Source organism: Stegodyphus dumicola, chromosome 9 (assembly GCF_044657685.1).
Source record: "Stegodyphus dumicola isolate Sdum_Otavi_A_Nest chromosome 9, ASM4465768v1".
Lineage (NCBI taxonomy): Eukaryota > Metazoa > Arthropoda > Arachnida > Araneae > Eresidae > Stegodyphus > Stegodyphus dumicola.
The window spans coordinates 173,606,275-173,627,729 of record NC_140776.1 but is presented as its reverse complement, the minus strand read 5'-3'; the positions used below and the strand labels follow the sequence as shown (position 1 = coordinate 173,627,729).

Below are 21,455 nucleotides of genomic sequence, written 5' to 3'. Positions count from 1 at the left end.
CAAAGACATGCATTTATCTTGGAATCTTGGTTGTTGCTGTGAAGCAGCTCAAAATACACACCTTTATAGTACCACCAAGTCGCCTAGATGGTATAGTGGTTAGCGGAGCCTAACTGCGATACCGAAGGGCCCGGGTTTCTTACGAATCCAGGAGAAGGTATGGATGTAGTTGTCTGTCCCTTTATAAAAGGCAAAGGTGGCCCACCTATTAGGTGCCTCCATAATAAAGAGACCACCACATCTGGCCTTAGGAGTGGCCGATGCCAACATAGGAAAAACAATAATACCATCAAATAGGCAGCATGATTTTTATTCTGGGGCAGTTTAGCTTTCGATATTTGTACTGATTCATCATGCTTGGGCCATTATCTTTTTCCATTAATGTTATTGTAGAAGAACATCACCAGTGATAATTCGTTTCAAAAGGGTCGACTGCATTACGTTTGAAAAGCGTATCGGAAATATGGTTTCGTTGTGTTAAACGTGTTTCCCTGAATTCATGCATTCCTAATATCGAGGTTCTTAACGACTCCTAGACATCTTATGTGATTTTCAATTATTGTGTGCGATACAGTCAACCTTTTCGCAATCTCTCGCACAATTACATGACGATTAGATTCAATTATGGCTTTAATTTTGTCATCATCAACTTAGAAAGATCGGCGAGAACACAGGTCACCTTCAAGTGAAAAATCTCCAGAATGAAATTTCTTAAATCAATTCTGGCACACGCATTCGGTTAAGCAATCAACACCATAAACTTCACATATCTGAGAGGCTCAGCCTCATTCTTACCCTTTATGAAATATATACATTTTCGACATATTTAACTTTTATTTAAGTTAAATATGTCGAAAATGTTTTATTTTTGCACCCCATGTTAAAACTGAACGTAAATGAATACAGAGCGATATTATTTTCAAACCCAGTAATATTTTTTAAATAATATATATGTTACCGGCAGTGTTTGAAATCCGGCATTGTATGTAATGCCTAAAACTAACCGGCAATGTATAAAAGATTCATATTACACACATTTCCTAGGCAATCTATAGAATGCCAAATGGCAAACCGGCAAAGTATAAAATACATTTCCAATTCGTTTCAAAAAACCGAAACTACTTATCAGAAGTTAGTAAATGACGTAAGAAAGCCAAAATGACTACTAAGAAGCAACCACGGGACTACTGGCCGCTGAATCGCTAGGATGTGATGTTTGTGGAAAACAAAAGTATACAGGCATTCAGTTATTCTGTTAAAGAAAACGTCAGTACTATACAGTATTACGTCACGGACGCTGCTGAGTTATTTCCCGTACTTCATGAAAACTCATTTGAGTACTGGGCGCGAACGACGTGACAGAATGCTGAAGGAACTTTCAAACCAAATACAAAAACGTTACACTGATTTGGTTACCTACTGGTATTGAACTATACAACCACCTTTGTGAGCCCTGTCAGAAAAAAACAAAAAGGTATTAAAAGGGCATTGTGAAACTTATAACTGTTTCTGAATTGAATTTCCGTTGTCATATAGATGTTACTGATTTCCAGTCTCAGCCAAATAGAAAATACAAATTTATTACGTTTTATCAAGATCATCTCATTATTCTTTTACATGTTTCGAATAACAGTTTTTTAATGGCACTCTTCCATTAATTTTTCAAAATAACATTTGTACTTTTGAGGAATGAACGTCTTTTAAATAATAGCCTTATCATAACATTTTTTTTTATACTTTGCCTAAAGAGTATTTGCCATTCTATAGAATGCCTAGGTATTATATACAATGCCTAGGGAAAGTATGTAATAATTCTCATATTTCATACTTTATCTAAAAACGGCGGGCATTATATACAATGCCTGGGCATTCTATAAGAATGCCGGCGTTTCATACTTTTTCAGTAACATTCTATACATATGTTACCGTGAAAGACCGAAATTGGAGAATGTCGACTTTCACCGGAGAATGTTAATATTCACCAAATACGTTGGTGAAAGATCGAATATTGCACTACATTCTTGTATATTCGGACCCTCACCGGTGTATGTCGACAATCACAGATATGCTCTGGTGTAAGTCGAAAAGAGAGGTCATAAAGTGCCATAATAGTTTAAGCTGTTGCAATAAATAAGATTTGAATCACATAATTTAGTAAGTTTTTTATTACTTTTATTTTATTTTCTCATTTAGAACGTACTGTATAATCAATTAAGATTTTAACTTCTATTATTTTTCTTCCTCATTTTGAATGTATTGTGTGTTTTAGGTTCTCATGTTCTTAAGTTCTTATTTCAAGTCTCAAATGGTTTATTCGCGACTGAATTACGAAGAAGAAAATATAATATTGTTATATATTCACCATTAGTACATGGTGAATGTCGACATTGACCGGTGTAAGTCAGAAATAAGAGAATTTGGAAAATATTTCGGACACACACCAAGAGACTATGTGAATGTTGACATTCACCGGTGAAAGTAGACATTCTCCAGATTTCGATGTTTCACCGTAACATATATATATAAAAGTTTGATAAGCAGGTTTACGCCTAGTTAACAGTGTTATCGTGATATTAAGAGCTGCTTAAATGATGTCGGCAAACATCGTGGCAGTTAGGTTACATAAAACAACTAATTATCATTCATAATCCAGTGTTTTTAATAACAAACCTGTTAATAAATATATTTTAATTAATTATATAATAACAAAATATTTGCAATTTAACCCTTTGCGGCACAGTGTGTCCGGTCTGGACACACCTAAAAATTTCCTTCCGTACGCACAGAAAAATTGAATGAAAAAGGGGGTACTTTTCCGTTTTGCCGGCGCAAGCGATAAAGTCGCCAATAATGGTACAACCGATACCAAACGGAATATTCTGGCTGGTAACCTTTTACACCTCATTTTCAAAACAAGTCGCATCAGATTGATTGTTTCTTTCAATACTGGCATATAATTACATAGAATTTTTATAAGAGAGTTCAGTTTTATGTCTAAGGCCATTTTCGGTAATTAAGTCAATCAGGATGCAATCACAGCGTTTACCCGAAGCCGAAAATACTACAGAAAAAGCGAACTCAAGGATTAAATTCATCAGTTCTAATGAGAATGCATTAGTGAAGTAAAGCATTGCAGTTTTACATAATTTCTGAGTAAGCTATTCGTACGAATTGAAATATTTCTTGCATTTAAACTTGTGTTCCAAATTAAGATTTAACTTGAAATTAATGTAGATAATTACTGAGAGCATTAGATTTTTGTAGAGTAGTTTACGTGAGATGAAATTGCTTGGGGTCACGTGATATGAACCGGCGAATTAGGATGTTGAACCATGAAAGCATAGTAAATTCTTAAATTAATGTCTTTTTACAAATTTATTGTCTTTATTTATTGGCTTTTTATAAAATTTTAAGCAATATTAAAATGTTTATGCCTTTAAAAAGTATTCTTACTAACTAACATTTTTTTAATATTTTTTACGTGTATACTGTATGTTGTCGCCAATAAAGTCTGCTTGGCGAGATTTGCGCCGGCGAAACGGAAAAGTACCGAAAAAGGATTTATAAATTACTATAGGTTGCTCTGAACCTTCTTTATTGATAGTAGATGGCAGCTCAGCAAAACCCCGGTCCATATATTTTATCCATGTTTAATTTTTTAGGGACCCTCATTTTTCAAAGAAATCTTCCAGATTTTTTTAGGGCATAAAAGGAATTGTTTGAAAAGAAATTTCTATTTTTTATTTTCTATTTGTTATTTTTCTGGCTGTATGCTAATCTCCTTATTCTATATTAGTTTTAAATTTTTACCTTGAAATATTGCCTAAAATCAAACGGCAAACCCTAGGTGTGCCCAGACCGGGCTCACCGATAATCTAGGACAACAGAGTCTGTATTCTTCGTTTCTCCGCATCTCACCCAATCAGTGTGCCCACTTTGGGCACACCCACAGAATTAAAACGATAAGTGCTATCTTCACAAAATTTTACTTGTGTACTCCTCTAGGCCTAATTAGACTGCCTACCTTTTTTTTTTTAAATCAAAACTCCAACTTTAAAAGGCAGCGTTCCGGAAAGGGTTAAAATTGAAAATTTTTTTCAATTTGAATTTTTTGAAATTTTTTTCCTTCAAAATGAAATGTTTATTTTAGTTATAAAATTCCTCTACATATTCTCAATGTATGGAACATAATCGAAATTTCAAATATTATCCTATAAATGATTACATAAATATTGCTAACAAGATATATCGCTTTTTGAAAAAAAAAAAAAAAAAAAAAAAGTCAAATCTCTCGAATGTTAATGTACAGAAGTCATATTAATCAAATGCTTTATTGTTTCTTTACCATTTCAATTCAATTGCTTATCCTTATTTATTCTTCTTGACGCAAATATCTTTTCAAAATAGCGTACCAAATTTTTCAAACATAACAAAAATCTCCTTCAGTTAGTTGCCATTATACTGCTCAAAATGGTTGACTGAAATTCCAGAACTATCCTGTTGCTGCGGCATGTAATTTGGGCAAGAAGTTCCAGGAGTTGCAGATACAGGATTAACATGTCGAAATGCTTGTTGATGTACTAAAATATAATCTTGATTCTTTCCAAACGCTTGATTCAGGTGCGGATGTCGTGATGCGTACGTGCACTGTGGTAGATTTTGCTGATAAATTGGAGCATTATTCCCTATGATTGTGTTCATCTGCAACATCTGCATTTCTCCTCGAAAGCAAATCTCAGATATAAGCCTTTGTGCCATAGTTTTTTGCATTTTTGTCATTTGTCGTAGTTTCATGGCAACGAACTTACAGAAAGCATCACAATCATCGGTAATATTCTGAGCACTCGTTCCCATGGAATCGCAGTCATCGTCATCATCATCAATTCTCATCTTCTTCTTGCCATGCATACAATTCTGCCGAAAATAATTTAACTGCGTCTGTGATGGCGGTAATTGTTCTACAAACGATTCTATGTTTGGGGATACAGTACACTCCAGAGACACAGATTCATCCTAAAAGAAAAATAATAATAGTAAGAATTCCATTTTAAATCGAAAATTTAAATTTTTTTAACTCTTCGAAAAAAAATTCTAGTTTTTATTATTTACAAATAAATACTAGCACAAAATTTCTTCAAAAAGAAAAAAAAAATGTAATGAAATGTTTTATTGTAGTTCAGCGTCAGAAAGAATGCAAAATAAAAGTATTACTATTACTTACTCCTAATATTTTTGAAAATAACTCATAAAAAGCTAAGAAAATATATACGTATGTTTAAAGTGATATGCAGTTATTTTAGATTTACAAAAGAATTAAGAAAAATTAAAAATTATCTAGTGGAAAGCTACAAAAATTTATAGAACTATATTGGATGCGTGTAATAGTTCTATTCGATTTGTGGATTTTGCATCTATCGGACGACTTATATCGAATCGGACTCATACATCGAATCGGAGTTATATCGAATTGGATGACTTATATCGGATGATACATATCCGTCTGTAATCGGATGACTTATATCGAAGATGAAGCTAAGTGATTGGAATCTGCATATCGAAGATGACACTGAGTGATTAGAATTTGTATATCGATCGTGACACACTGAGTGATTGGAATTCTGTTACCAACGCAAAGTGAGGTAATATAGCATATAAAGATCCTGTGTTTGTCAGACTAAGTCATGTGCTGAATGATTTAAAATGAAAAATCGAAAGGAATTTCTCAAAATAGTTCGCTGCTCGAGTCTGATAAAGGCAATACTGCAGGCGTAACTCGGGATAGCATTTATCAAGTATACTGTGAAGAGGATTAGTGGAGGCGCTAAAACAGCAAAAATCAGGTTAATATTAATAAATTTGCACAACTAGTTTCGAAAGTTTAAATATAAAACCATCTTCTTCAGCTGCACTTAGGCATCAGCTGAAATCATTTGCACTTCTCCAGAAGAAAAAAAGTTCTATATTTATACTTTGAATCCAGACTTAAAAAATGAGACATACGAAGATGTTTACATTAGTACGGTAATGGCATTTATATCAAATATATTACCAATCCGTTACTTTTTTATGAATTTTTGAATATTATGCAGATTCTTGTTGCCTTGACACCTGCAATAATCGTTATTCGGCTGGTTATTTTAACTCGGATATGAAGAAGGTGTATTTGACGATAAGACATATCGCCGGAGATTTTAGAAAATTACGGGATGGAGGCAGATGATGTGCAGATTAATCACGTTACAGTCGTCCATCAGTGATTTCTGAGAAATGCCTGATTATACATACAAAATGAAACATATTCAACAGTCTACAAACTAAGAAAATGCTGTCAACAAGTGCCATTTCATTAACTGAATGTTGGTGGTGGTGTATTTAATTATGGCAAAGCACACTAGGGCTATCTGCCTAAGGGGAGGGATGCCTTCGTGGAGGACTTTCTAAGGAAAACTGGCTCGTATACACGTTACACACGGGGAAAACGCCCATGCAGCCAGCCCGTTCGCGGGATTCGAACCTCGGACCGAACTACCAGTGTTCAGCGACTTTACCGCTCGGCCGCTGGTGGGCGACCATTAACTGAATGAACTTGTCACTAATGAACTTCTTCCTCGGAAGGCTTGATGATATGAAGCATGTGAAAATAACCTCCACAAAAAAAATTTTGATTCTTAAACAGAGAAGTTTTATCAAAGTGGGTTAAACTTGCTACCAGACTACCAAAAAGAGGACAAAAAGTAAACCATAATGATGGCAGTTGCATGAAATTATAGCTGCTTTACTTTCTGTGCTTTCTGATTCCGTTTTCCGACCGAAAAACAACTAAGCTTAATTTAGAAAAAAATCTTGGAAGCTCCGGACGGGTAATTTTACTGAGGTAATCACAAAAGACTGAATGTATAAAATCAAATGAAACAATATAAAAATAATCAAACTGTTTACATACTTTTAGGAAGTTTTAAAAAATGAGACTTACGAAGATGTTTACATTAGTACGGCAATGGCATTTATATCAAATATATTACCAATCCGTTACTTACATTCTGGATGTTTTCAAATATATTTCAAGAGTTTCACTAGGTAAAAGGCGATTTGAGCTTTGCTTGCACCAGGCATATACGGGCAATGGAAAGACGGAAGACATTTAACCCTTTGCGGCACAGTGTGTCCGGTGTGGACACACCTAAAAATTTCCTTCTGTACGCACAGAAAAATTGAATGAAAAAGGATTTATAGGTTACTGTAGGTTACTCTGAACCTTCTTTATTTATAGTAGATGGCAGCTCAACACAAGCCAGTCCATATATTTTAGCCATGTTAATTTTTTTAACACCCTCATTTTTCAAAGAAATATTCCAGATTTTTTTAGGGTATAAAAGGAATCGTTTAAAAAGAAATTTCGATGTTATTTTTTGGCTGTATGCTAATCTCCTTATTCTATATTAGTTTTAAATTTTTACCTTGAAATCTTGCCTAAAACCAAACGGCAAACCCTAGGTGTGCTCAGAACGGGCTCACCGATAATCTAGGACAACTGAGAGTCTGTATTCTTTGTTTCTCTGCATCTCATCGGTCAGTTCATTGACATAATGCTCGTTTCAGCACTCTTTTCGAAGCTCTATTCAATCAGTGTGCCACTTTCGGCACTCCCACAGAATTTAAACGATAAGTGTTATCTTCACAAAATTTTACTTGTGTACTCCTCTAGGCCTAATTAGACTGCCTACTTTTTTTTTTTTTTTTTTTTTTAATCAAAACTCCGACTTTGAAAAGTAGCGTGCCGAAAAGGGTTAAGACGTCAGAATGAGATCTTGAACTGGAAACAGTATTCATGGAATTCATGGATTTATATGCATATTTGTATTCATGGATTTATATGCATATATACTGTAAGATTCTCACTGGTGTATTTCTCAGTTACTATTGAATCTTAAGAACTAGTTAGCGAATAATCGCTTCTTAAGTTCGTGTAACAAGAAACAATAAGATGGAAGGGTAACCAACCCTTTATTATTCCAATAAGATTTAACAAAACTCCGTCTTGGAGTGTACAATCAAAGCCGACACTTGGGCTTGAACTTAAGAGACTAAGAAATAAACTAAAACTAAGATTAACTAAAGAAATATAGCCGAAGCTATCAAGATTCTAATCGAGTTGACCCCTTAACTCTATTTGACTACGAAGCTTAGCAAGGGCCTGAGTACGGCCGAGCGTAATAACAGCTTTGAGAAAGAGAGTAGCCAAAAGGCAGACGCGCGCAAATCAGAAACTCTGACTGTCTCAAACTCTGCAAGTAGACTTCGCGGTTTAAATACGGTTCTTCCTCATTAAGTATTCAGAAAGATTCCAAAACTACGTTCTGGCCGGAAGTAGTAAGTTGAAGTTAAGAATTTGACAGGAAAGGAGCTTTAACTTAAAATTTAACTGTTAATAAAATTAACATAATCCTTACAATACATATATGTGTGTGTGTACTCACACATACATACTTACGTACATATATACATGCATACATGAACGCATACATCCATATATACGTGCCTACATACCTACACTTCTGAATTCGGTCTCGATAACAGAAGAGTATCGATAGTTTATTTCAAGAATTACAGTATTTGAAAATCGGAAAAGTCCTTGCATTAAACTGCGAACATTACACGACAAAATCATTCTTCTCTCCAAAAAATCATTTAAAAGTACATACAGAATATAAATAAAGGAAAAGGAAAGATACTTTGCTTGCAATTATGGGAAAAGTAAAGTAAAGATGTAAACCAAATTATGTCCATAAATATGTGCACTGTGGTTTGCTGAAGACTCCTAAAATCATACTTAAGAGTATTTTCGTACAATCTTGCTCAGTACTTACGGAGAGCTGTCTAAGGTTTGATTTACTTAACCCGTTACCTTATTACGTTATTGTTATTGTTTGTTATAATTGCAATGTAGAGCTGGTTATTTACTGTCAGTGGTAGTTGCAATAGTTTCTTGAAACTGAATATAAACTAGACATAACAGAATTATTACTGAGATCTACACAATCAAACTATAATTAGTCAGGATAGATACACACTGGAGATATACCAAAGAGACTATAAGGACGAAATCGGAGACATTTTCCAAAACATATTCATCCAACACCATCAAAACAAAAACCAACGAAGGCTTTTAAAGTTTACGCAAAACATAAAAAGCGCAGTGAAATAACGTGCGAATGCAAAAAGGGTAATGTTGCGTAGCAAGTTTCTGTTTGTTTTGAGAAATACCACACATTGTAGTATTTTTAGTTTACTGTCATTGATTTGAAATGTTAGTAATAAAACAATACACCTCCTAATGCATTTTAATAAAATTTTGACTAAAATATTATTTATTTAAAAGTTAGGAATTATTCTTATTCACGTAACAAATTTTACAGACAAAATATTTAAACGATTGAGAATTTTTATCTTTCTTTTTAAGTAACGATAAAAATATTGTATGGAAAAAACACTAATGCATGATTTAATAAAAGGGAAATAAAAGAACAAAAATAGAATTATCAAATAGTAAACGCAGTAATATTAACGTCTACCGATTTGCGCAAAATGTGGCCTATGAAAAATCTATTACTGGTCATGACGCATGATAAATCTTTCATCGAAAGCGGCATACAAATTCATCGCTCAGCTAAAGGAAATTGGTTCTTATAACGTGTTACACATGGGAAAAACCACGAAAATGACCATGCAGCCAGCCTGTTCGCCTGAAATCAAATTCAAGTCTCAAGCCAAGAAAGGGATACCTTTCATAGTTTGAAAACAAAAAAGCATTTACCGTTTGCTAAGACTTAGTTATTAAAGACCTAAAATATATATCGAGTCGAGCAATATGTTCGAATAAGAATTTAAATTTAATATTTTTAGTAATGACAGATGTAGAATATTTGGAGAAAACTATACGCAGTTCTTGATCCTAATCATCTAAGAAGGATGTTCAGATATAACAGGAGATTTATCAGCTGGACTTTATTTTACTGAATACCATAAAATGATTTAACAACTTACGTAGAGCCACTACAGTACACTTGTTCTAGGACGCGTGAAAATTTTTAATTCGAGCAGAATAAAAGTCTTTTGACTGCATATTGCCCAAGCCTGCGCAGTATTAATAACCTCTTCATTAGCTTTCAGTGTCTTCCTTCCGGAAAATCATTTAAGAGTACCGAAAAGATGAAAGTCTGATAACGATTTTACTATTTGGATGTGATTTTACTATTTGGAGGTGATTTACTATTTGGAGGTGATTTTACTATTTGGAGGTGAGTTAGGACATCTCACTTGTGTGGTTGCAACAAATCTTCTTTCTCTGTATTCAGACAAATTTGTCAAAGATTCGCTCGCCTTGCTAAATTTATAACGGTCTTTAACTAATGTTTCCACACCACCAACAGTTATTTTAACTTTCTTAGCGATTTCTCTGACGGATTCTCCGATCGTCCTAAATCAATGCATCAGCAGCAGACAGCTTGTCCTTTTCCGATTGAGATTTTAGGTCAACGGGCATGCAATCCATTTTTAACTCTCACCTGATCTTTTTTAAAAGACTTGCACCGGTTAATCTTTGGATTATGGTAACTTGGCGATTTTTTGGCGAAAATTTGGCGATTAACCCTGCTACAGCAACCTGCTAGTTTTTGTTTGGACCCCATTTTGTTTTCAGGAAGTAAAGGCATTTTTTTTTTTTTTTTTTTTTTTTTTACTCAACATTTTTTCTAACAATCTACTAGCCCGAATTACGCTTATGTTAGAGCGCCCACTGCTTGCCGCGTTTTTAAGAATTGCACATACACGGTATCCATGTACACGTCGACCTATTTTCACTTAAAAAAACATCCCAGAATTGCACAAAAATGGCATTGCGGACACTGTTGACTTTATCCATGTACACTGCTAAAGTCCTAGCTAATCGCCTTACCAAAATGTCGCCAAACTACTTGTTACCATATTCCAAAGATTAGCCCTTGCACCAATTATATACATTCTAAACTGAAAGACTTACAAACTTTTTTTAAAGTTTTGAATAAATCTTAAACGGAATGATAGCTTACGTTGGTCAAGAATCTGATGCTGTGAATTTCTTGCTTCGAGATATTGATTAGAGCTAACAGGGGCGATAAAAGGGGAAGCTACCACTTTTGCTAACATGCTCAAGCATATATGTTAGCAAAAGTGGTAGCATATATGCTAGCAATAGTGGTAGCTAGGGATTCATGATTAAGTTAATTATGTGAACTCATTGCAAATGTGCAGCGTGAAAATTCTTGTTTATACTTGAACATACCTCGTGGTTTTAGATGGCTAATCATTGATGATGTGGAGATATATGGTCTCAACCGGAGTGGGAAAGCTTATACTTTGACTAGTTTCTGACTATTTAATTGTAAAATAGAAGCCCCTTTTTCCTTTAGCTTTGAAAGAAGAATTTAATGAAAGACAGAGCTCAACCTTCAGATGACGTCACAGTAATTCGATCGTCTGGTTCCATCTAAAGAACTTTTTAATTTATTAGTCCAAAGGGATTTCAGTCCCGAAGGACTATTGCTTTCGTTTTGCGATTTTGCGTCGGACTCATAAACGTCGGTTCACTTTTCAAACTGTTGCCACAAAATGTTAGAGTCCTGCATTATATTTGAAGAAATTAAATAATGAAAAATCTGCATAAATGATTGTCTATTTCTCGCATTGTGATAAAACAATGGTACATAGAGCCATCGAATTTTGAATGACGAAATCCTACTGCGAATATGGGCATCTGAAATCCCAAATTTGGAATTTGTTTTATTATAGGTTTTATATTTTGTAAAACTTTAACGAATTTTTGATTTACAAACTCAATGCTTTAAAAGCGAGAAATGGCAACGTTATATAGAAAAAAAAAATACTTTTATCTCCAGCTCGCGAGACTGTGTATATCGGAAATTCTAAAGATATGCTTAACTTAACATTATTATTGCTCTTGAACTGAATTTTATGGTTTAAGTGCAAAGAACATGATATTTAATAAATAAAGGTAACACTCAAAACGTTAAAAAAACGCCCCTTTGGACGTAATTTAAAATCTGAAAAATTTCAGATTTTTTTTTTATTATTATACTTTTTAAATTCTTTTTTAAGTTTTAATTTTAAAATTAAGTACTTGTAATTTAACATGCATATTAGTATACTTTAACCATTTTCAGCTATAATATTCTATTCAAGTATAAACAAGGTTGAGGTTGTTTTATCTTAAAAATTGCTGATAATTTATATCAGCAATTTATCCATGTATCTGAAAGCCTACCACCGGCTCAACGTCAAACCCGATTCAAATTCTGGCGAACGAGCTAGCTGCATGCTTCAACGTTCTTACCCAGGTATGATGAAAACCAGTATTCCTTATGAACCAGTTTCCCTTTCCACTTTCCATCCCTTCCCTTAGACAAAACAACCCTTACGTGCTTTGCAGTAATCTAAATCATCTATGCACTTGAAAAGTGCATACGTATGTATTACCGCAACCACCTTAGTAAAAATTGCCAAATGTTCAGAAGTGGCCAAATTCTAGAAACCATGCGCATAACAGTTCTTAGGGTAACCATATCCAGAGTAAGCTGCAATCCGAAAATTCAATGAATGTGCCTTTTTCTTCCGTAAAAAACCACTAAACTGCGTCAAGGTGGTTGCGCTAATACGTAAGTACCGAAAAGTGTTCGCAAAAAGACATTTATAGATCTGTTAGACGGGACCATATCAAATACGTAACAGTTTTCGACGTACAAGTTAAAGGCTGATTACCACAATTAAAGTCTTTAGAAGATTACATCTGTGTGAGAATTTTACACAAAGTAATTATAAAACTAGGATAATTTCTTATTAAAAAAACTATAAATTAAGGTCGTATGGTAGTTAATTAGATATTTGACTGGCATGGGAAATAGTCATATAGTCGGGTCTTATGTATCCTTAAATGAAATTTATTTGTTGCGAACATTTTAACCAACTTCATAAAAATTATAAAAACTGCTAATAATTTTCTTTTTGCATTTGATAATTTTATTGAAAACGACAGTGGTATATTATAGTAGTCAATATATGCCTCCAATAAGTAAAGGAACTAGTTAAGTCTCTAAACTCTGGTCTCTCTTGAAATTTATTACCGCACCAGTTAAGGCACCACTCGGTACTGCCACAAGGGTACAATTCCTTGCACGTTTCAGCTAACGGGCCGCCTAAGCATCAATTGAAACGTTATATTGGTGCTTGTTTACTTCTTTTCATGAAAAGCAGTGCAATTACGTCATTACGAGTAAACGGGGAAGAATGAAGGTCTACAGACGAATTCTTCTGTAAACCTTAAACCTTGGCCCACCAGCGGCCGAGTGGTAAAGACCCTGAATACTAGTAGTTCGGTTTGAGGTTCGAATCCCACGAACAGGATGGCTGCACCGGCGTTTTCGTGGTTTTCCCTATGTGTAACGTATTAATGCGAGCCAGTTCCCTTAGAAAGTTCTCCACGAAGACATCTGTCTCCTCCTTGTAGTGCCTTAGGGCGGAACACGTAACTAGTAATAATAAACCTTAAACGTTGCGGAAAATGAACATCCATCCACTAATTTCCCCTTCGATATTTTCAGCTGCTTTTATATTGAAGCTTCCCCCCGCTCCGAAGAATGAATATGAATTACGCGATTTGACATTTCTTAAGCGATACGGAATCGGGGTTAAATTCTTTCAAGATAAAAATATCACTCATACTGGAAAGAGTTTATTTGGAAGAACCGCAAAATAAAATCGTGTTTTACTGGGAAGTATTGCTCATAGAGCGGATGATAATTTGCAAGTTGATTGCACATCCCTTTTCTGATAGCTATTTACTTAAGATGGGAAGATTTTAGGCTTGGCTTAGTTTATTTGATTGTGGAAAAGGACGTAAGGGCTTTCTGCCCCCTAAGGGGAGGGATCCATCGTGGAGGACTTTTTTAGGGAACTAGCTAGTATCTATATTACACATGGAAAGAACTACAGAAGTGCCCATGCAGCCAGCCAGTTCGCCTGAAATCAAGTCCAGATCAAACTACGAATGTTAGCGACTTTACCGCTCGGCAGCTGGTATAGGCTCTTCTAGTGTCAAGAGCTCATGTTGATAGTATTCTGTCAGTTACAACCAAGGATGAATCATAAAAGAACTATCAAGTTGAATACACGCATTCTTGTTTGTGAATCTGTGTATTTGTTTTTGTTTTCATTCCGGATCATTCTTTTCATGAAGTTGTATGTATCATCATGACTGCCATTTTTGTCTCTAATAAGATTTCAGTCAGCATTTACGTTAGGCCTTTAATACCGTCAAACTTAGTGTTGACTTGTAAACCAGAAAATATCCTATTCTAAAATAAGAAAAAAAAAATTAAATGTTTTTACTATTTATTTTTGTTATATCATCGTTTTTGCATAGACGAACACCGACAATTTTCGCAATGAATTCAGTAAACAACGCTGACTGTTCACTGATGGGATCACTCTAGAATAAGGCATGGACAATTTTGATTGTAATCAGCCCTACATGTGTACCTCCAAAGGTCAAGTGGTCAAAGACAGTTGAACACTCATATTTCGTCCAGAGCTCGAAGAGCGGCGAATCATCTAATTCCGCGATTCTCAACCGGTGGTACGCAAGAGAAAAATAGGTGGTACGCAAAAGAAGAAAAGTATTTTTAACAATTAAATTCAAAAATCTCGTAAAGAAAAAGTACAATTGATAGAAATTTTCTGTGATCGAACTCTAATTGAAGATTTCAAAAATAGCATACTCGTTAACTTTTGGCTGAACCGGGAAAAAAAAAAAAAGAAAAAAAAAGAAAAAAAGAAAAAGAATTTAAAGGCATTTTAAATAAAGCTATCAAATTTTTATTGCCTTTTTGCACAATCTATTTTTGTGAATAAGGATTTTCTTCCATGTTATATCTGAAAAATAAATACAGAAGACAATTAAAAGTGGATTCTAATTTTCGGTAAAAACTAAGTGAAACAAGACCAGACATAAAAAGAAGTTGATCTCTATCAATAGACCCAAATTTCACATTAAATGTTAATATTGAAGTATTATAACTTAAGTTTTGATAATTAAAATGATAACCAATTTTTAATCTAATATTTCTTTAATATGTGCATATTTATTTCAGATAGCCAATAGATTGTGCAAATGGCAATGCATATATATATATATTAAATATTTATATTGAGAAACTGAAAAATAATCAGTGTAAAATGTAACGGTGGTACTAAAGTTTTTCAATTTTTGTTTAGGTGGTATACGCGTTAGCCAAAAGGTTGAGAATCACTGGTCTAGTTGTTTTCGTGGTTTTTCCCTGTACTACATTAATACGAGTTAGTTTCCTTTGAAAAGGTCCTCCGTGAGAATATCCCTGCCGTCAGGTAGAGAGCCCTGTTTGCCTTTGCCCTCAACAAATTAGGGACTCATAAACCTTAAAACCCATAAGATCTTTGAATATCGGATTGTTGCAAGAATTGGGATAACTTATTTATTTTAAAAGCAATTACTTCCAACTTTTTACAGCTGACTACATAATATAATATAGCTGCTTTCTGAAATAGTAATCAGAAAGTTTGTGTTGCCACAAATATTTTTATAAGTTAATCCGCTTTGTGACAAAATTTTTTGTCATGTTTCCACCTTGCGCGCACATTTTCAAATATTCTGTTGCATAATTTAGTTCCATATTTGATATATAGTTTTTATAACATTTGGAAACGACTGCGAACCAAAAATTCTAACAATTTCATGTTATATTTTTATTTTATTTGGAGTTGGGTTTATAAAATGTGTTTTATTTAAAAAAATTCTGCAATATTTTCGTCCATAAATTTTTTTTAATATAAAAATATTCATCAGACTTTTGGTTCAGTTTGAAAATAGTGCCCATATAAAGAATTCTATCAAATTTCAAGTATGTACCATTAGCTATTTTTAAAATATCATGCGCGCAAGGTGTAAACATGACGAAAAATTTTGTCCCAAAGCGGATTAAATTACAAAAAATATTTGTGGCAACTCAAACTTTCTGGTTAATAGTTTCCAAAGCAGCTATATTATGTAGTCAGCTGTAAAAAGTTGGAAGTAATTGCTTTTAAAAGAAATAAAATATCTCAATTCTTGCAACAGTCACATATTCGAAGCTCATAAGGAGTTTAAGGTGTATGAGCCTCCTTAACCAGTCTGGCTATAATGTTTTTGCAGAATGGAAGTTTAGATTTATTAGACTGCACTAAAGAACACAAGAGCTACTTGTTCAAGGGAAGAGGAACTTTCTCAGAAGAATTGTCTCGCATTCACCCTGAAAAAGGGGGAAAACTGCAAGAAAGCCCATCTACCCAGTCCATTCGCCATGACTGGAACACAAGTTAAACTTTGATACTTTTTTGGTAATTCTAGCACGCAGCGTAAGATGCACGACTCCTGCTCCTTTCAGATTCCTAAATGAGTCCCCTTAGGGTCCTGACGTATGTAAAAGTCCAAAGATGAAGCTTCTCCAGTTGAAATAACCTTGTACTCAAGTTAAACATCTACCGCTTAGCAGTTTTAACTGCTCAGCCTTTCCATGAATCCTTAACAAAAACCTTTTATGTGTTTTGCCTCAATAAATAATTCTATCCTATTATTAGTCTTATATTATGAAAAATGTTTTAATTTATTAGCTCATAGCTAATAGGATATTAGTTTCGAAACGGCATTTTGCGTCGAAACACTTAAATGCGTCTTATTAACTTTTCAAATTGTTGCCACTAAGTATTATTCCTTTGTATTATATTTAAAGAAATTAAGTAACTGAGAATTTGCATGAGGAGGGGAAAAAAAGAACCTTCAAGTTTTGAATAAAGTACTCCTCCACCCAAACATGGGCACTTGGAAGCCCGAATTGTGAATTCCGAATTTGTTTTATTATCCATTTCATATTTTATAAAACTCTCTAACACGAATTTTTGGTTAACAGAATCAACGATTTCAAAGAGAGCGTTGGCAACACTGTACAGAATAATACATTTTTATATCCAGCGCGCGAGACTGTCTGTCGGAAATTCTAAAGATATGCTGTTTTGGGATAATTTGTGATTTTGCAGTTGAATTAAATTTTATGCGGGGAGGGGACGTAAGCGCTAAAAGCGTGATATTTAATAAATAAGGTAGACACACAAAACGTTAATAATAAAAAGACAAGAAAAAGTTTTCTAAATCCATCTTAGTAAGGAAACTCAACACTAATATGAGGAACTGAGAAGAGACAAACAAAAATAAATAAATAAATCTGAAAACTTTCAGATTTTACATTACGCATAAAGAGGCGGTTTTTAAACGTTTTCTGTGTTACCTTTATTTATTAAATATTATGTTTTTCGCACTTACACCATAAAAAATTCAACAGCAATATCGCAAAATAATTTTAAAATGAGCATATCTTTAGAATTTCGAATACACAGCCTCACACGCTGGAGATTTTTTTTTTCCCCTTCTTCCGTAGTATTGCCATTGCTCGCTTTGAAATCGTTAAGTTTATTAACAAAAAATTCGTCAAAATGTTACAAAATATGAAATCGATAATAAAACAAATTTCAAATTAGGGCTTCCAGATGCCCATATTCGGGTCTAGATGTACGTTATTCAAAATTTGATGACTCTAAATACCGTTGTTTTATCACAATGCGAGAAAAATACATACATTTATGTAAATTCTTCATTATTTAATTTCTTTAAATATAACGCAGGGCGATAATATTTGGTGGCAACAGTTTGAAAAGTGATACGGACATTTACAGTGAATCGACTCAAAACGCGAAAACGAAATTAATAGCTCTTCCGAGCTAACGCTACCTTGGGCTAAAAATGTAGTATGTTAACATTTAACGTTGCATCGGGAGCTGTAAACGTATACTGCTATACTGCTTTTAAAATTTCTTTAATTTTGGCTGTAGAATTGTATAAGGCGTTAAGAGCGAAGAAAATGTGCTTAATATTAAAGAGGCTAAAAACAAAATATGGTTAATAGGAGTCAGTGTAACAACAGGCTGGTAGACTACGAGCTTAGCGAGAGTGTAACAAACCTGTTTAGGCGACCGTTAAAGTCTGAACTTTTTTTTTTTTTTTTTTTTTTTTTTTTTTTTTTTTTTAGAATTTGAAATTTGTTTTTATTATCGATTTCATATTTTATATAACACTTTGACGAATTTTTGATTAATAAACTCAACGATTTCGAAGTTCGAAGCCAGCAATGGCAACGCTGTACGGGAAAAAATACCACTAAAAATACGCTCTTTTTAAATTAACAGACATAATACGAAATTTTTGCATAAGAATTTCAAGTACATGAAAGAGGATAAAAATGGAGTCTAAAAGTTTTATGTAAAGGCTCTGTAAGATCAGAATATTGTTTCAAGGATTCAAAAAAGAGTGAGAAAAGGGACGAAAATTTTTTAAAAATTATCTGAAGTTTAAAATGCATGTTAATATTGAAAATTATAAATTACGATTGAATAAACCTGTAGGAGGCTTAATATAGCTTTTGGTATTTTTATATTTATTGCATTAAGATGTATAAAATCTCAAATAAAAAACAACGTAGTTATTATATATTAGACACTAAACACTAATTTTTAAATTTCTTACACTGTCAACGAATTTCACAAAATTTCAACACGTACAGGCATGAGAATTTTATTCAAAAAATCAAATTGACGAGTTCATTTCATATTTCCTGTGCTATATTTGTTTATAATACTGCTACAAGATATTTTATATATCCAAAATATATTTTTAACGTTTGCTAAGAGTATATCAGTCATTTGATGAAATGTACAAGATATACTCTCTAGAATGGATTTGATTTTTTGGGTGAGTGAGAGATTACTTTTTTATTACTATTATATAACTATTATTATAAAGTGCAAGCTAAAGTGTTCTGTTTAACGGAAGGGATGAGTCCCTGAAGGATTTTTTAAGGGAAATGAACATATTTACATTATAGATGGGAGAAATAATGCAAACCTCATGCAGCCAGCCCGTTCAACAGCTGGGAATAAAACTTAAAAACAGCAGAAAAAGTGTTTTGCTACTTTAATCACTCAACCAATGCGCTCTTACTTGCTCGAAGGCTTAGAGAAGATTAATTTTCAAGTAGCAATAGTTAAGCAATAATGAAGATGTCATACGAAGCTTTTTTTTTTTTTTTTTGTATTAATAAGTGGTTGAAATCTAAACAAAGAAATGATTTTATTTAAATACTGTTTATCTGATTCTAAACCTTTTAAAAATTTATTAAAAAAATTGTATTTTACAGAATAAATCGTTTACATGCTCGAACTCCTCCAATTCGAATTATTATTAGTGAAATGCTAAGCGGGAAATGCGAAAATCACAACTTATTAATTACACAGAAATGGCAAAACTGTTGGTCACATATTTTTTTTTTCAATTGATTGAATAAAGCTGGTTTATTCTTCATAAACAAAGTTTAAATGCCATCAAATGAGTTTGATCCATGGGAAAACTCTTTACAAGGAAGAATTTTGATTTTTCCTCTTGAAATTTTCAATTTATTGAACTTTTCTAAATTTTAGAAGCACAGATGAGTGAAAAAACCCTTAAAGGTCCTCAAATTCTGTTAATCATTATTTTGCAAAGAATATTATTATAAAAATATTGTTTCAAGGATTCCAAAAAGATTATAACTTTTCCCACTCTTTTTGAAAGAGATAAAAGTATGAAAAATTTGTGAAAAATCTCTAACCAAAGAATACAAATAATCTAATATTTAAAACAAGTTCTACTATTCCAAATTATAAATTAAAATTGAATAAACCCGTAGGAGAATTAAAATAGCTTTTAGTATTTTAATATTTATAGCATTAAAATCTTGTAAAATGTAGCAAAATATATTTATTGCATTTTAAACTTTCTAAGCTCTTCTTTTAAAATTTCTTAAGGTATTAACTATTTATTTTAATATATGGCTCAGAAATTTTACTTTTAATGGCTCCAATTTTATTACTTCAAATGATAGTGATTGATAGAAATAGTAAAACTAACCTTATCAGTTACTTTACTCCAAGGTTTATTTTCAGGATTTTGTTGATTCCCGGTTTCTTCAGTATTTGCCTGTATCATCTCATCAGGCAGTGATGGGTTTGTAGCATCCATCTTCAGTTAATTATTCCAATATGAATTTCGTTCTGTCTTTATGAACGAACTATTTTACTCCGAAATTTCTGTAAAATATTCTAAACTTGTCTTTCAAGAGAGAAGACAACGAAGCAACAAAATTCTTAAGGTTTGATACTGCAGTTTTAAGTGTAAAGAGAAACCCTTCCTTTTGTAGGCTAAAGGTTACTTGTTGGCATTATTTTACTTTTGGTAGATATTTACAGGAGGAACTTGGCGAAAGAACAACCGATTGGTTAATAAATTGTGGCAAACTACGCAAAGGATACACATTTGTGGTAGCATCCCTTTTTCAGAATACCATTTTACTATTCACGTATATTATGCATTTAAATAAAATTTACGAATGATTTGATTTGAAAACCGAAATAATCTTTAACAATGGGAAAAGTAAAATCTTCCTTTGGCGCTATTTTGGGTGTAGCGGCTAAAAGCTTTCTGGGAACGGCATTTTTCGTTGAACGTCTTGAACCGTGTTTCATTTCAATTAATTTAAAATGTAAATGAACACGTCCGTTATTTTAACATCTTATAACTATTTCAAAGCAAAAGAAGTAATATGCCTGTAAGAAATATTTTTGTATTTTCCTTCTGCTGTTACATATCCCTAAATATTCACAAAGATTCACAAAATCCCTAAATAATTTTATCCTATTACTGTGAATACTCTGTCAGAAGCAATGCTGTAAATTTTTGTGGTGTTATTACGCGTGTATAAATGTTTTCCTAACAATTTATTTTGGTTTCATATACACATGAAGTGAGGATTTGAGAACCCAAAAATCCTCATGTCAAAAGGAAGCTGAAGCGAGACTACCGAAATTGCATGTTTGGTGTGAGATGTTGCATAATAAGATTATAGGGCCATTTTTCTTTCATGAACAAAGAATAACAGCCGGAGTTTACCTTTATTGATTAAATACATTTGTTAACAGTTGGAGGATCGTCAACCAGAGATTATTTTATAACAGGATGGCACTCTAGCACCCCACGAGACACTCTTCACCAAAACTTTAAACCTTGCTTACCAAAGATGTAAGTTGTTTTATTCTCAAACATCAAATTATGTTTCTTACTTTGTTATGTTGTTAAACTTGTTCAGGGACCTTGGACATCCTGTATTACATTGGTAGGCAGAAGCGTTTAAGTATGTAAAAGAAAACTGTAAATATTCTAATGCCATTTTAGACTGATTGGATTTTTATCA

General features: G+C 33.2%; 1 protein-coding gene across 1 annotated transcript; it reads right to left on the bottom strand.

Annotated features, from left to right (window-relative positions):
• Positions 1-3,658: 3,658 nt before the first annotated feature.
• Positions 3,659-20,411, bottom strand: LOC118187501 (uncharacterized). Its single transcript, XM_035357737.2, has 2 exons — positions 20,117-20,411; positions 3,659-5,013 (listed from the first exon to the last, which is right to left on the bottom strand). The coding sequence occupies exons 1-2, from the start codon at positions 20,225-20,227 to the stop codon at positions 4,447-4,449; spliced, it is 678 nt and encodes a 225-aa protein (XP_035213628.1). The 5' UTR covers positions 20,228-20,411; the 3' UTR covers positions 3,659-4,446.
• Between the last annotated feature and the right edge of the window lie 1,044 nt (positions 20,412-21,455).

What these genes read in the sequence shown, in the direction of transcription:
- LOC118187501 (XM_035357737.2), bottom strand. Translation starts at nt 20,227, where the DNA reads ATGGATGCTACAAACCCATCACTGCCTGATGAGATGATACAGGCAAAT. An exon ending in GGAGTAAAGTAACTGATAAG is followed by an intron (nt 5,014 to 20,116) that starts GTTAGTTTTACT and finishes TTTTTCTTTTAG; the next exon opens with GATGAATCTGTGTCTCTGGA.